Below are 16,593 nucleotides of genomic sequence, written 5' to 3' on the forward strand. Positions count from 1 at the left end.
TTCTACATGTGTGAAGCCTTCATGAATGCTTTCATGAAGTTTGCTCTCATGAACTTTGCTGCCCTCAAATACTCTTCCATTCGGGTATATTATACATGGGATCCAGCTATAATTAAATCTGCTGCTCAGATGTAAAGGAAATTTATTCTGAACTTTCATACCTGTTTAGTAGCCTGTTAGCAAAAAAATGAACACTGCAGAGTGAATTTGATAAGTTCCAACAAGGTATCCAAAAAGATTTGCTAGATTGCATTGTTATAGCTCCCCAGGGAACCAGGTAGTCAAAGGAGCAAAGCTACTGACAGAACCAAAACAAATAAACAACTGAGACCATATATGTAGAAATTATCTGCCTGATTTGGGCTGTCTCTTTTTTTCACGTTTGTCTGATGATTAGAGACACCTTACAGGCAAAATTTAGGAGAAGAAATATGCATAAATATATTTCTAGAAGACAAGCATTCCAGGAGTCATAAGCTACATCCCAGTGGGGCTTTGTGTTAGCTAAGTTTTGATGAGTATTATACATGTGTAGACTTTTCAAAAAATTATGTATTTTTATTTGATTGTTGTACAAACACAGAATGGGATGGGTTGGAAGGCACCTTTAAAGATCCTCTAGTTTTAGCTCCCTGCAGTGGGCAGGGAGACCTTCCACTAGACCAGGCTTCTCAAATTATGTCTTCATTTAAAGCAGTACAAGGCAATAAAGTGATGCCAAGATGATTTTTTGGCTTTTCTTTTATATACCTTCTATGTATCCTCAGTACTCCTAGCATCCATACTTGTAATTCCTTAAGTCTGATAACTTGGCATAGCCCTAGTATTCTGTTAATCCAGGAGACCAAACATCCTAGAGGCCTCATAGTAGGGGGCTGTAAAGCCTTATGCTATCTATATGCTTATCTATAGAAACCAAGGTCCTCTCTAGAAGATACCCTGTAAACAAAGATTCTGCCCTTCCAGGGGGGAATTCCTCAGATGGGGGAATATCACACCATTCCTCCAAGCTTCCCATTGGGGCATCCTTGTTAGATATGCTAATTTGTAAGGTCTATAAACTGTATAGGCAACCTTGTGTGTGCACTGTGGCTCATCCCACCTTGGGGAAGTGGTGCACCATGAGGATTCTTATTAAATACTGAGGCAAAAACCCCTTATCCCTTAACTGTGTCTGGCTCTCAATTTTTTTAAGACCAGGGAAAGGCATAAGAAGTAACCTATGTATTAAACTTCCCATCAGAAAACAAATTTGGAAGTATTTGTGCCAAAATAGATGAAGAATTAATACTGTAGCTGGTCTGATTAAGTGAAAGAAGAATGACCAGCATTAAAGAAGTTCAGGTTCTACTCACAAATCTACCACTCTTCTCATAGAAAACCACAAACAAAGAGCTTTGTAGCTTTCTTGTAAAGGTTTTTTGTAATTTACTGATTAGAGATGCTTTGTACAACTTACAAAATTATAGTGTTACTTAACATTATTCTTTATACACAGGGTAAATTTGCTTTGGCAGTCTTTTTGATAATTTGGTTATAATACTAGAGGTATGTATGGAATTGTGATGGGCTTTGTCCCTTGACAAAACTCATTATAGCATCTTATTTAAGGAGAGAGTGAAGCAAAGCCTGATGTTACATTTTCTTGATTTGAAACTGGTTATGTGTAATTACCAATCAAAGTTTTGTAGTCTGATTCAGAAATCTTAATCAAGGCTGCTGCAATTTTTTTTCTCTTTTTTAAAGGGCCATATATGTTTGTGTTTTTTAAATAGCTTTTTAGCTAAATAAATAGAAAAAATTACTTTGCTTAGAAAAGATTACAACAAAACATCAGAGTTTTTCTATAGCCAAAAAGAAATGAACAGAAGCAGGTAAAATATGATTTCCAGCATTGAATGTACATTTTTCATTGAAAAATAAAAAATTGGTACTTTACTATCACGTCACTGGGAAATATATTTTGTGCAGAACAGTTTTCCAATATGTTTGTTATTGATTACACTAAAGAAAAGGAATGCTGAGTCACAGCACTTACTGCTTTCATCACTACAGGGCAGGTCAGCTCCCTGAGGTTCAAAATCTTGTTGCTAATACTGGCAAGACTGGTGTATCCCTCGGAGCTTGCCAGGAATACAAAAACCTTGAACCAATGATGCTGCAGGAATTTAAAAATCCTCTCAGGCTTAAGATGCTCAAGGTATGCTTATTGTTACTGTCATCTTTGCTCCATATTGATGCTCAGGCTTTGTCTGCACAGACATCATTTCTAGAACTGAGACTGAGATGTTCTTTTCTCCAATCTTACATCTGAAGCCAGTTCTCACTGTGTTGGTTTCATGCTAGACCCACACCTCTCTAGAATGACAACACCTTTTCCATCCTTTAGGAATGTTGTTGACTGCCTTGGGTGAGAGCTCTTAAATGTGTTGATTACAATGTTTCTATTTATGTGCACATATAGTAAATGTTGCAATTCTTTCTTACACGCCCAGAATGAAAAATACCTTGATTATCTGAAAGCTGCTAAGGTGGAAAACCACACTATAGCAGCCCCCTTACATGACAGCAGTGAAGCATATCTTCTTGGAAGCATCCCCAACAGTTTCATATCGTACATGTTTTCTCCGTTGTTACCTACAGACAGGTAAGAAAAATGTTCTTTGTTCTCCTCCTGGTACTTGAATTGTCAAAGCTGCTTAACTCTTTAGGTGCTGAGTGTAAGGATTTTCTTCGTGTTTGTGTCTTGGGCCATAACAAAAGGTGACTCTACAAGGTCACGTTTCTTTTTTTTCCTGTGCAAATGTTTACCTAAATTGAGTAGATTGAATGGGATGTGGTAAACAATTACGGTGCATGTTAATGCCAGTTCCTAAGCCTGAATATGTCAAGTTCATTCACATTCAGAAATGCAATGTATAATGCCGTGATTCCACCCAAATGCTATTCTGCATTTCACAAACTGAGTTTCATTGGAGAACAGAAAAGATACAAGAACTTACAAAATAGACTTATACTAGAATATGCTTACTTTCCACTACAGGTTACATTTTTCTGTAGATGTACGGACTCGATCATCAAGAGGATTAATAGTTTTCATGGAGGAAAGCTCTGAGGACTCTTATATGGCTCTCCACATTTCAAAAGGACATTTTGTCTTTTCACTTGGCTCTGCAGAAAAACAAATCAAAGTCAAAACCAGTAATAAATACAATGATGGGCAATGGCACACTGTAAGTAGTATGGAAACACAATGAAAGCATAACTAGCATTCAGCAGGCACAGCCTATTGCTTTTTTAAGAGAGTAAAAACTCAGTTTTGGTCATCTGAAATTAATTCCTATGCCTGAAAGTTCATGTGGTTGACAGGTCTCTGAGAGACCTTATTGAGACTGATGGTTATTAGGATGTTATTTTCAGTTTAAAGATTTCAACAGCATGGTGTTTAATTTAAACACTGAGAAAATCTGCAGTGGCTTTCATTGGCATTTGGGTTTTTTATTCTGTTATATTTGCCTCCTTAAAAGGTGGTCTTCAGCACAGATGGGAAGAATGCCCGCCTTGTCGTTGATGGTCTAAGGGCCCAGCACAGAAAATTGGGAACAAATTCTGCCATCAGCATTAAGCCACCAGTCTATGTGGGAGGGCTGCCACCACTGAAGAAACAGGTAAATAATTGACACAGCCACCACACACACTCCCCATGCTGCACTAATTATATGGGAAAGTCTATAATACATGAGATTTCCATGCTGAAAAGCTTGGGGGGAGATTTCCAAGGATCGCGTGAGTGCCACCTATGACTGGTGTTTGCAGTGGTTCATTGCAGATCTTTTTCCTCACCTGTTCACACAGCCTTCACCTGCACCCATATTGTCAATATGTTGCTGAGGCACTGATGACAACCATGTACTCTTTTCATTTTTATTCCTTAAAAATAGAGAAGACCAAAGTCACTTTTTAAATTCCAGAAATACTATAATACTATCTTTCTGCAGAACACTGACCTCAGTGGACTAAGCAATAATCAGTAGAGAAGCAAAAGAATCATTCTCATTAAGAAATTATGGATGTAGAACTGGATTTTAATATGAAATACATGTGGTTTCTGTTTAAAAAAGGGGACAGTTAATGATCATGGGTATTTAATAAAATCACATTTAAATAAACAGGAAGGGAAGGCCTGCTTGGGATTTCACAATTCCTCTTGCATTGTCTTTTTCACACATCATTGGGAAGTATACATTTTATGAGAAGAAGTCATGTTAAAAACCAACTCTTACTGCACTTTTTTAGAATTTTGGAATACCTTTTCATTGTATCAAAGATGGGTGTTAGGTGCCTTTAGTGCCAGTTGGCTTTCTATAGTCCAACAGTCTGAAAGAACCAATGTTTAGTATTATTACTAAGAAAAGAACCATAATGCTTCAGTATTCATGTTTTGGACTATGCTTTCAGAATATACCAATGAAGAGTTTCAAGGGTTGCCTGAGGAATTTTAAGGTGAATGGAAAAGTCATGAATGCACCTCAACAAAAAAATGGCGTACTTCCGTGTCTGGATGTTCCCATGGACACAGGGATTTACTTCTTTAATGAAGGAGGATATATCACCATTGGTAAGATGTGTAGAGATTATGGTGTCTGGAATTATGTCTGAAACATGTAGGTGTATGGGTTACTTGTTTATACATGGTTTTCCAATTATCTCCTCCTATGATCTTTCCTCTCCCCACTGTTTAATTCTCCACAGGTAATTTGCTGATGGGATTGGATTTCAGGATTGTATTTACCATTCGACCAAAGAGTTCAACAGGTGTACTCCTCCATGCTGGAAGCAAGCAAGACAACTATTTGACTATTTACATGAAGGGAGGAAAGGTGGGTACAGGCTATTTCCATTCCAGCTGTATTGCCCTCATTCAGCAGGGGGAATTCTGACCTTCCCCTGTTGCTTCTGTTCTTTGTCACAGTAGTTTAACAGGTAACTTCTTTACAGGTCATTGCTGCTGGAAATAGTGGTGCTGGAGAATTCCAGGCATCAGTCACACCTAGGAAACCTCTGACTGATGGACAGTGGCATACCATTGCAGGTACACTGTACATACCATTTCTTCTGAAGCTTAGAAGAGATGGTGGGCACAGAGCACTGCAGCTCCAAATTTTTATTAATCGTTTCACTTCTGTTTAGTCTGGCAATACTCTTTAGAATGATGTGTTAATTCTTTAAATTTTACATAATTTTTATATAAAAAAATCTTTATATAAGATTGTTTTGGTAGGCTCTGTTAAGCCCCAGATGACCTAGGTTTGTCAGTGTGGCTTTGAATTAAAAACCTGTTTTTTTCTATGCCTTAAATCTCATGAAAGATGCTATTTAAAAATAGTGCCATATCTAGCTGATTCTTTAATAGGGTCGAGAAAAAGTTCTCATTTACCTGCTTCTTTGCAGTGTCTCAGAAGGAGAACACAGTGCAGCTAGAAGTGGGCACACAGAGTAACTATACCATTGAACTTCAACCCTCTCCTCTTAGACATGTGTATCAGCCACTCTACTTTGGCAAAATTCCAGGTAATATTGCTTCTTATTTTTTCATGTTTCCCTTTCTAAGTAAGGTCCAACCCATTCATGTAGTCCTATATAATTTCTCCTCTTTTGAAAGCCTTGCCATAATTAATGCTCTTTAATTCTTACTAAGTTGGTCTTTCCACCTTTTTTTTTGTAGCAAATTTGGACACCCCATGGGTTCCAGTAGAAGACCCATTTTTTGGCTGTCTTTGGAATATTACCATCAATGACAAACATATCTCCACCAGGAGAATTTCAGAGGTTCATGGTGGAGTGAATTTGCACGGGTGCCCAGGGAAGTAACTCTGCTGTTACAGTCATTGTGCACACATCGGGCTGTGTCTGTGGAAGAGCTGTGTGGATTCCCCTTTGCTGATCAGCATCAGGCTGCTTGTTCTGAACAGCCGGTGAGCAAATGCATCCTCTGGATGTGGACTGTGCCAAAGCAAACGAAAAGTATTTGCTTTGACAAACTCCTTTTTAAATGTTATTGATTTCCGAGGTAATCCATTGTGCCTTCTGAGATGTGTGCAGAAAATAATAATTGCATATGCCCTACTGGGCCAAATTCTGCTCTCACCCACAACAGCAGAGACTTGAGCAGCTCTTAATTTTAGAAATTTTCCTTGGTGTTGGCCACCTTGAGAGCAAATTTGATCCATTAATATAAAGAATTTTATAAAAATATGAATCTCTTCGGATTGTTGCTTATACAGAAATGTACATTGATGTTAAAAGTAATAATAATAATATAAATGGAGTTTGAAGCACTTTAAGGAGTGAAACTCTGGGAGTTTGTTACAAAGTTAGGAATTGTGGGACCAAATAAATGCAGTATGTTCCTAAAACCTTTCATTTTCTTGTTTGGTTGTTTTAACCTGGTGGGTTTTTAATGTACTTTTTAGAAGCTGCTAAATCCTGCTTGCATTGTGCAAATATTTCTGCAGGTTTAAGATTCAGGAAAATTCCTGAACAAGCAGGTGTCCATCATCTCTGCATCTCTGCTTATCACAATTTGGTTATCTAAAAATCTCAAAAGGAGGGTTGTTTTTTTGCAACCTTCAGAACCAAAGAGTCACTTTCATAGGCAATTTTTTTCCTAATGAAATGAAGGAAAGTTTTATCAAGAATAGCAGCTGCATCTGCTACAATTATGTAGCACAAATTACAGGACTAACCCAGCAAAACTGTTTCCTTCAACATTCAAATCTTTGTTTGGTACCTGATTGTGACCCATAGTAGAGGTCAAGGAACCCAGTTTCCTTTATTCTTCCGAGTAGAGGGGCTGGACTGTACAGACTTGACATGGCTTCTTTTTTCCACTGGCATCCAGATTCAGCATTTTGATAATGGTTTTTTTTTTTTATCCCCAGTGCCCTGATGCCAACCCTCTTTTCCAAAATGAAAAAGTGAAAAAAATGAAAAAATTTTCTAAGGCTGGTCCTTGATGCAGGGAGGCATGCTGACAAATTCTCCTTCACTCCCCGTGCTCCTACTTTACACTGCTGCCTTCTCAATGTACAGCAATATGTCCTCAGTGTGAGGTCCTCAGAAATGAGGTGCAAGCTGTACTAATAGAAGCAGGTGCCAGATCAGTAGCCCTTATAGCTTTGGTCATTAATCCCTTGTCAAATTTTTGCAGCTTTGCAGGTCCTTTGCAGCTTTGTGGGGTGAAAAAAGTGTCAGAAAGCTGTTCACACCAAATCTTATGTTGCTTTCTTTTTAATGGCAACTCTTGCACTGGCATATCTGTGTCCATATGGAGGTTCCTGAAGCATAAAGCCAGTTTTGGTGGGGATGGGATGCATGCTGCTGTTGAGGGCTCAGAGGGAGCAAAGGATTGAGATGTAATGGCAGAGCCCTCTCTCTGGAGATGCCCGCAGAAACATATTCTCCTGTACAGCAACCTGTACCACCATATGGGACAGAACACCCATCAGGCTGGAGGTCATGGGTTCAGAAATCATATCCTGTGATAGCAACAACTGAATCCTTTCTACTTATAAAAGCTCAAATACTGCTCAAATACTCAGTTGACCAAAACTGTGAAAATACTCAATTCATTTACTGGCCTGATTGACACTAAAAGTTTCCAGAAGGAGAAAGGAGGAACAATTAAATTTTATCATGCAATTTTCTAGTACCATTCCCTATCTCATGTTCATCAGTTGGCTCTGTGAGGCAGATTTTCCCAAACCACAAAAAAAAGCCTTTTCATTCTTCTCTTAGCCCTCCTCATTAAAACAAAACAAAACAAAAAAAAAAGGCAAAGATTTTTTTCATCACAACCTGGAGCCAGTCCTGGATTTCAATTCCCTTCCATTTGAATTGATTTGATCAGAAGTAGTTTTAATGCTGACAAAATCAAATTAAAAATGTATAAAGATTTGAGTAAATGTAAGATATATCTATCAGTAAGTATTAATTCCTATACAATACTACTTTTGCATAACAAAAAAATAGGAAAATCTCTTTGGTTTTAAGGTTCTTCATGTTTGTTTGGGTTTTTTTACTCACAGTGTTTTTCTGTTGTATTGCTTCCACAGAGTCAGGCTGTCATACATTGTTGGGACAATGAATAAAAGCTAACTAGAGTTTCAGGTTCTGTACTTTCACATAGGTAAATCTATTTAACTATATTAGACTGAGGAGCACTTAGTAAAAAGCTTTTTCACAGAATATTTTGAGTTGGAAGGAATCCTCAAGGATCATCAAGTCCAGTGGATGATCTTTACACGAGGGAAGAAGTTGTCCTGTTTCAATCAATGAAGAATTTTTATGATTGAAGAAATCCATGTGGACACTGTTAAGGGTTTTTTAATTGCCAGAAGTAGTAGTTCCAAGACTTTCATCATCAGTGTTGCCATTTGACAATAACTTGCATGAATTATTTACATGTTTTGGCTGTAGCATTTCAGGTGTGCTCCCAAAACTAGCAATTCCCATATTAGAATGAACAGGAGAAGCTTTCCCTGTAACATTTTATTCTATAGTTACTTTACTAATCAAATACCATGTTCAGTACACTGGATGGCTAAAAATGCACACTCTTTAACAGCATGTTAGAGTTCTTCTGAACCCCAAATCAATTGCAGAAGGAGAACAGATTTCCACTCTAAACTAAACCAGATTGGTATTGCAGGAATCAAATCTCACTCTTGTCCATATAAGTATCAAGGGCAAAGGGTTCTCATCCACTTAATTTGCATTAGATTTAATAGGATCATGTTATCTGAGGTGGATGACACCAAGGTCTGTGAGTTTCCATTTATTATAACTACAAACCATAGCCAGATTATTGGCAGCTGAAAGACAGAAAGCCTAACACTAAGAACTTAGAGCAAATAAAATGAAATAGATCACAGGGCACTGTAGAAGGAAATACACATTCATTGTAGAAAGAAAAAAGTGTATATATATAAAAAAGGAAAACATACTGCCTTTTCACTGCTTATTAATGACTGTAACTTAAATTTATAATAACAAAAGTTTCCAATTAAAACTTGAAACATTCTTTCTGTACCTGAGCTAAGGGTTTGTGCTTTTATTACTGTGGAGCTTTCATTTAAAATACAAAGCCACTGACCTTTTTCATTGTCACCACCAACATGAATTGGGCAAGCTAACTTTCTGTGGTTTTGTAACCTCTCCTTTGAGTCACCTGTGAGACAATTAATTTTAGCTTTCCATCCTCTTTGCTTCTTTTTAAGTCCTCCATGAGTATTTTCCTTATATGCTATTTTTTATTATTTGGGATATTTTTTCCCTTCTTCCTTTCTGCCCTTCATAAAATAGCCTTGAAAATGCAGTCTTAGTGAAAACACTGTAATTGTGTTATGGTTTTGTAATGGACTCTTGCCATGCTTTTTGCCTCTTACCATTACTCTTTGTGGTTTCCTCATTTAAAAAAACCAAAAACCTCCTGCATCTTTCCCTAATGATGTAAGGAAATTTAGGATACAACCTTCTGTAAATCTGTCTGCATTTTCTAAAAATACATTAAATGGACCTTGCGAAAGGGATGTTAAAGGGGATGGTGCCATAATACAATATTATAGCTTCACTGGAGGCATTAAGGCTGCGAGGCAGAAACATAAACATCCTTTGTGCAGCTGGCCCAGACATCTTAAAATTGTCAGAGGCTGGTCATTGCCTGAGCTGCAATGAAGCACCCTCTGAGTTAAAGAATTGCAGGCAAAATAACCAATGAGTTTTTATGTTCTGTCAGTTTAGGGGATCTTCTCTAGCAATGAAACCAAACTATGACCTGTTGCTCATATTGTACCATGTCTCCTGCTTTGCAGCTGAGAGCATAAGATGTTTTTAAAAACACAGCTATCGTTACTTAACACCTCAGCCATTTACTGTGTTTCCTATGGGTTGTTCAAAATGTGAAGCACATGTGAAATATTCCATGAGAAATAGTTTCTTTGTTAAGGTGTCACTCACTTGTTGAGAAAGATGGAACACTGCTGCATTATCACACAGAATAAAAAGAAAGATAGTTGGCATCATGGCCTTTTGTCTCTGTTCAGTTATATTTAAACTGGGAGCAACAACAGATTTCTCCATTGTGTGGGAGCCTGTGTCTAAAATTTCTGTCACAAGAGAACTATGCACTGGTAAGAATGAGTAATTACATTCATAGTTGTGTCAGTAATTTATAAAATAATATGTTTCATGGTTTAGGAATGGTGCTTCACAGTTCAGTGCAACCACTGAGACTCTCACAAACCACACTGACACTTGCCCACTCCTCCTTTCTCTTGACCCTTTCTGATGTGGTGGGGAAATTGAGAATTAGGGTACAAAAGGTGAAGATCAGGTTGAAAAAAGAACAATTTACTGGAAACAGCAATGAGATACAAAAATTAACAGTAACAGCAACAATATGAATAATGAAAGTATACAAAGAGAGGGTAATTCACACGCAAAGATGCTCACCAGGGACACCCAAGACAGTAAAACAGCAGACAGTGTTCCCATGGTTTTTTTAGCCAGAAGACCTGTCCTCTCCCACAGAAGCCAGAGAGTCCCTTACCCCTGCTCCTGGAAATGACATGAGGTGGTATCTCCTGCCATGCCCCTTCAGCCATGCTGCCTCAGCTACTGCAAAAAATTAACTCTGTCCTGGCCAAAACTCAAGACATTAAGGAAGGGAACTGTTAGAATTTCCATCTAGAAAGAATTGCTCCGATTGTTTTCTGATGCCTGAAGACATTACAAAGAAAAAAATTTTAAAGGATAAAGGAGAAGTAAGTTACTTTGTGTCCAGCCAGCTCTTGCTGACACAGTTTTAATTAACAAGGTTAATAATCAGCATAATAAGCCAAAATCTATCAGCATGAGATATTATTTAATAGGGGATTTATATATTGGGGTAACAGCTCCTACCATAAATCTTAATTCTAGATCCTGATTACTTTCCGATCAGAATTACTATCCTGACACTACAAACTTAGAGAACCAGTAATAGGGACAGGTACTGACTCTGGTGAGGTCAAGGGCTTCAGCTAATAAATTTACCTGAGAATAAAGTGTCAAATCAGTAATAAAGTTCTAACTTTCCCTTTTCTGTACTCATTTAAATCAAAGGTAATGATATGTCCCTGGGGCCATTAACCTAAGCAGTAAAGAAGCTAAAAACACTCTGAGCAATTCTCCAGGGAAACACAAAGGCATAATCCAAAGTTCAGTGGCTTAGTGGAAAGACTGAACCAGTTCACAGGACTTTGGTTCATACATCTTATTAAAACATCCAGTAAATCTTACCTACTGTTTATAAAAAATGTATTCTAAGATATTGCCAAAGTTTATAGAGAATTGTTACTGCAGATTAAATTTGTTTGTTATGTAATAAAGGGCAGGACACAGTCTCCATAAAACCTAAGATAATCCATCTAATGCAAATATACATAAATGGAAACTTTACACAAACACAAAGGGTATTTGCATCAGCAAGAAGAGTGCAAGCAAGGACACCAAGCAGATAAACCATGTTCACTGAGGAGTGTCAGTGGAGAAGGCAATGCTGGGAGGAGGTCTCAGAACGCCTGCTGTGAGCCATCCAGTGTGGATGCCAAAGACCTCACTGAGGCTCAGCTGTTTCCTATGCTGCTCAAAATCAAAAGTAACTGCAGTCATCCCATTATACCTTTACTAGGCCAAAAGAAAAGAGAACTCTCCTGGCAATTTTATTATCCCTGGATGCAAAAGAGTAGGACCGAATTTTGGACTGATCGTTGTGTTTAGTCAGATTCTTGTAACTTGATATTGGCATGTTAAAGGAAGATAATGTTCCCAAAGCAGAGCCACTTAAGAGGACATGTGATCCCTGAATCTTTGTATATTGCATTTATCACAAAAGATAAAACGAATCAACGTGGCATACATGCTCAGCACAAATTTAATTCAAAACAGACACCACAAAACCACTACTGGTCATTATTTAATTAAAATGGAATGAATAAGTTAAATCTATCAAAGAGACACTGGATGCCATCAAACAGAATAAAGGCCAGGTACCTGACTGGGATAAATCAACATTACTCTGTTGTTCCTGGATTTGGGCAGATAGGAAAAGAGGATCTAGTTGTGTTTGTGTAGCTTTATGTGTTTTTAATGTTGGGGACACAATGCATAGACTTCATGAGAAGGACTTTGCTGCAAAGAGTTAAAACTAAGAATGTTACATTTCACTTTCTGTGAAAAAAATACAAGGGTTTTTATCAGTGAAAAAAAAAATTCTTAAAAACAAGATGCAAGCCTAGAGGATGGATAGAAAGAAAAAGATCCTATAGTTGAAGAAGAAAAGGTATGCAGGAAAAAGCAAGCCTTGGTACTGCTCAGAGAGTACTTACCCCTGCCAAGGGAAGTGTCTACAGCAGAGAAGCTGATAGAAACTGCTGTTAATTTGACTTGAACAATTTTAGGTTACAACAAGGAATGCAGCCCCTGATCCCTTGAATCTGAGACTCAGTTCCATCCTCCTGGGTTGCTCCTGTGTGGCATCTGGGGTGTCCCAACCTCTTCTCATCCCAGGGGAGGGCTGTGGGGCTGAGTGCCTGCCTGCACCCCTTCCCCAGTGCTGATAGGAAAGGCTTTGCTCAGGCTTCCCCTTTCCTGACCAGATGCTCAGTCTGCGAGCTTACAATTCTCTGTCTGCGATGGGCAGTTTAGAAAAACGGTCAGGCGGGCCAAGTATACGTCAGGAAAGAAAACATCACGAAGCTGCCACTCCTGGCCCTTTTCATTTAGTCTCTCTGACCCTTTTTCTTTTGTTTGTTGTACTCAGTATAATGGAAGGGAACATCTGGACTCCAGTGACAGCAACCAAATTTGCATGCATATAGCAGATAATTAAGCAAACGTCTATCTGCAGCTGCAAACAGCAATTAGTCATAGATATCTTTGCACACCCCTTCCTGTCTATTCTGTTCCCCTCAGAGGGCCCTCTCACGTGCACATCTCTGAGAGGCACTGAGTGCTGGCCTCCTTTTTATTTGTGAAGACAGTTGTGCAGCTGAGCTTAAACCCTTCAATATAACTTTGAATAGGATGAACTTCCTCTGATCTATCAATTTCCAGTAGGAACGGCTTTCTGCATAAGACATGATGCGGTGACCCAAATCAAAACATCCGTGCTTACATCCCAGCATAGCTGAGACTATAAGCAGATTTCATGCCTAGTTCCTCCTCTTAGATCACAGGAAACTGAGCTCTAGGGAGTCACTTCTGACTGCTGAAGTTTTGTGCGGCTGACTCTTGCCTCTCTGCAGTTGCCCAAGGCAAATTCTGCCTTCCCTGCTTCCTGCAGCCAGAAAGAAGTTTATATTTGCCCTACAGTCTCCACCCCAGGGCTGTGAAGGGCATTTTATAACATCTTACCCTACTAAGTAAACACATTTATCCTATGCTTGTCTTTTCAGTTGTAAAGTCCGCTGGCAATGAAACCTTAGATAGCTATGCATTTTGTTGTCTTGAACAGGTGTCCTCATTTCTCCTGTGATACAGTCAAATTTTCTAGACAGCTGAAATAGAAGCTGCTCAGCACTGCAACAAAGAGATGCAGTTTAAAGTAATTTACAAAGCAGAGCAAATTTCTAGTTTTTTTGAAAACCAAAGACTGGATTGCAAATTCCTAAATTTCAGGCTCTGGCATCATATCTTTTAATTTATCTGTATGCTAAAATGGAGTGTAGTGATAAGGTGGGCTTCAGCTGGGGCAGGCTCAGGTTGGAGAAAAAAGGGCTGGAGTGTGATCAAAGAGATCCCTGTGCCTCAAGCAGGGATTAGATTCAAAGGAATGGCTTCACAATCTGGACAACAGTGATTATTCCATGTGGCTCTTTGCATTTGCTCATTGTATGAATCAGCTGCCTGATGAGGGCTTTTGTTGAGGTAAGAGTCTACATAACACACTCTGCTGTGGAATTCCTGTGCATGTTTGAAATAACATTCTTGAATATAATTTGTGATGTTCCCATTGGATTTGCCTCTGTGTGTTAATAAAATGTAGGCATTCCCAGCTATAACAAATTCACACAAATTGCAGAAAGTGTTTGCACCAAGTAGTCATTTGAAATCAAAACTGCTCTTCCAGAAGCTTATTGAAGCCTACAGATCCGTTGGAAAAGAAAAATTTGCTTCTACATAGATAACACAAATCTCCTGTCCTTCAGTGGGCAACACCAGTGAGGTTTTTTGTGAATGTCCTGTACTAGCAATGAGCAAAACAACCCTGGTTGACACCAACAAGCATTATAATACTGTCACATGCATCTGCATGTCATGCATAGCTGTGCTTACAGGAGCACATTCCACCACCAAATCCAGACAAAAATGTTAAGGCTTTTACTATTAGGATAGGTGAACTCATTATTTTTTCATTTGGAACCCACAGAAAGTTACAAAATACATGGACCTGTTTGAATTTAAGGAAATGGAATGGCTAGAATACTTGGGTGCATACAAAATCAGTCAGTAGCACTCGTAACACCCACTTGAGTTGAGTAAGAGCCATAACATTTGTGGAGCAGTGTGGTTACTCATCTCACAACTTCAGGTGGACAAAAATTGGTTGTGTACTCTAGGCTATCTTTCTGTAATCAATGGAGGAGTGTTAGTTATCCCCAAACAAAACAACACCCAGACACCATCTCAAATATATGCTGTAAGAGCACACAACAGCAGCCAGCCGAGCTCTGGGCTCCAAGCAAGAAACCCACTGGACTTATTCCCTGAAGATGGATGCAGCACTTGATTATACTTTAGTTCTCAGGCATACTCAGCCCACCTCATGACCCAACTATAGAAATATCATTGTGCAGTATTGTCAGCAGGCCACAGAGAAGAAAAGAACAAGCCACAGGAAATTATCTCCTGCTTCCAATTACAGGGAAGATTTGACATTATAAATGCTTTTGTCACTCATCCTTTTCAATACTGAGTCACCCAGACATGGTTAGCTTCTGGCATCTCCATATGATGAACTACTTTTTTCTGTGCTTTGTATGATTTGAAGCTTGAGAATCTCAGAAGAAAACGTAGGTTGAACCCAAATTAAAGGCATGTAAAGTAAAGAGATGTGAGATAGAAGGCATATTTATATGTGCTTGTATATGTACCACCCCTCTAAAAATAGGTGAGTCCAAGAGCTATAAAATGAAAGGAATGGAAAGGAAAACAGAGGAATGCTTTCTGGATGAATTGCAGTAGAAAATAGCTTTTGAGAAAAAATGCTAATGAACTGAAAAATGGGAGGTGTACTGAAAAAATAGATTTTTTTGTCCTTGTGCTGTGCCTGGTAGATGAGCTTTGAAGAAATGGCCTGCAGTAAAAGCACAGCTTTTTGTGCTGTATTACCCTGGTTATCGCCATGCATAACTCATAATGGCTAAAATTATGCAACTCAGTTTAAGGTAGTCAAGGTTTTGCCTTGAACGTAGCTCTCAGCCTCACAAAACATGTTTGTAGAACAATTAATTGTGAGTCAGTACTGGATAAGTCACCCAATGTATGGTTTTAAAAGGCACTGTGCTTTCAGAAAGGCAGGAGTGCTTTCAGAATCCAAATACACTTTTAGAAAGAGGAGGGTTATTAAATTTGTTATTAAGCTGTTACTTTAATAAAAATCTTGTGGCAAGTTAAGATTTGTAAGTTACTCCTGTGGTTACCATTACACGCACTCAGAATCTTGACTTTGATGTCTCCCTTTATCTGCAATGCAGTGTTTTGCTTGCAGAGCTGCCACTTCCTGTAGTGGGAACTGATTCTGGTACTCACTGCTTTGAGGAATCTGTAATTGTCAAGAGTGTTTCCTAATTCACATACCTTGATTAACGAGAGCCCAAATAGAAACATATTATAAATTAATTTGTACAGAATATGTATGCCAAATAAATGGCCCAAGTTTCCAGAAGAAAGTGGAAGAATGGAAAACCTAATGGTATGCAAAAAGAGAAATCACTTCTTACTGTAGTGAATGGGAAGTCAGCTGCATGCTGCTTATTTCATTAAGTACCAGCAGGTAACACATACATTCCTGGGTTTGCTAATTTCATTACAGAACTGTCAGCTCAAAGTCTAGTTGGTCAAGCAACAGCTCACAGTCTCTTAAATCATCTTTAAATATTGGCTACAGAAAATAGTATCACCAAATGACAAGTATACTTTTTATGTCTGTTTTACAGTTTTACACATCAAAATGTGAAGAACCTCCCATTCATATCAACTGGCATCTCATTCACTTAAATTAATGTTTATGACTACAGAACAAATTAAGGCAATGACTAGAATGAAGTTATTAAAGCATGTGGCTTTATTTAGCTGTTGTCTCCAGATAATGCTGTGACCTGAGTGTATCTACATATACATATTGCCTGAGTACACCCTTAAAAGAAGATGAACCCTTCAGGTTTATACAAATAGACAATAAGTTCTCTAAATTAAATGGTTCAACTAGTTATTTTCTTGGGTGAGCAGCAAAAGTTGTCAGACCAAAACATGTTTCACAGATGAAAAGCC

At 38.4% G+C, this 16,593-nt stretch overlaps 1 protein-coding gene across 1 annotated transcript in view; it reads left to right on the plus strand.

Moving 5' to 3' along the window:
* Positions 1-10,080, plus strand: part of LAMA3 (laminin subunit alpha 3) — a 111,507-nt gene extending 101,427 nt beyond the window's left edge. Inside the window, exons 69-77 of the mRNA XM_015652537.2 lie at positions 2,056-2,200; positions 2,496-2,647; positions 3,044-3,233; positions 3,528-3,668; positions 4,459-4,618; positions 4,753-4,880; positions 4,999-5,092; positions 5,452-5,571; positions 5,726-10,080. Of these exons, the coding sequence (XP_015508023.1) occupies positions 2,056-2,200; positions 2,496-2,647; positions 3,044-3,233; positions 3,528-3,668; positions 4,459-4,618; positions 4,753-4,880; positions 4,999-5,092; positions 5,452-5,571; positions 5,726-5,871 (1,276 nt within the window). The 3' untranslated portion in view covers positions 5,872-10,080. The remainder of the gene's footprint in view (positions 1-2,055; positions 2,201-2,495; positions 2,648-3,043; positions 3,234-3,527; positions 3,669-4,458; positions 4,619-4,752; positions 4,881-4,998; positions 5,093-5,451; positions 5,572-5,725) is intronic.
* Positions 10,081-16,593: the final 6,513 nt, after the last annotated feature.

This window comes from Parus major, chromosome 2 (genome assembly GCF_001522545.3).
Source record: "Parus major isolate Abel chromosome 2, Parus_major1.1, whole genome shotgun sequence".
NCBI classification, from domain to species: Eukaryota; Metazoa; Chordata; class Aves; order Passeriformes; family Paridae; genus Parus; species Parus major.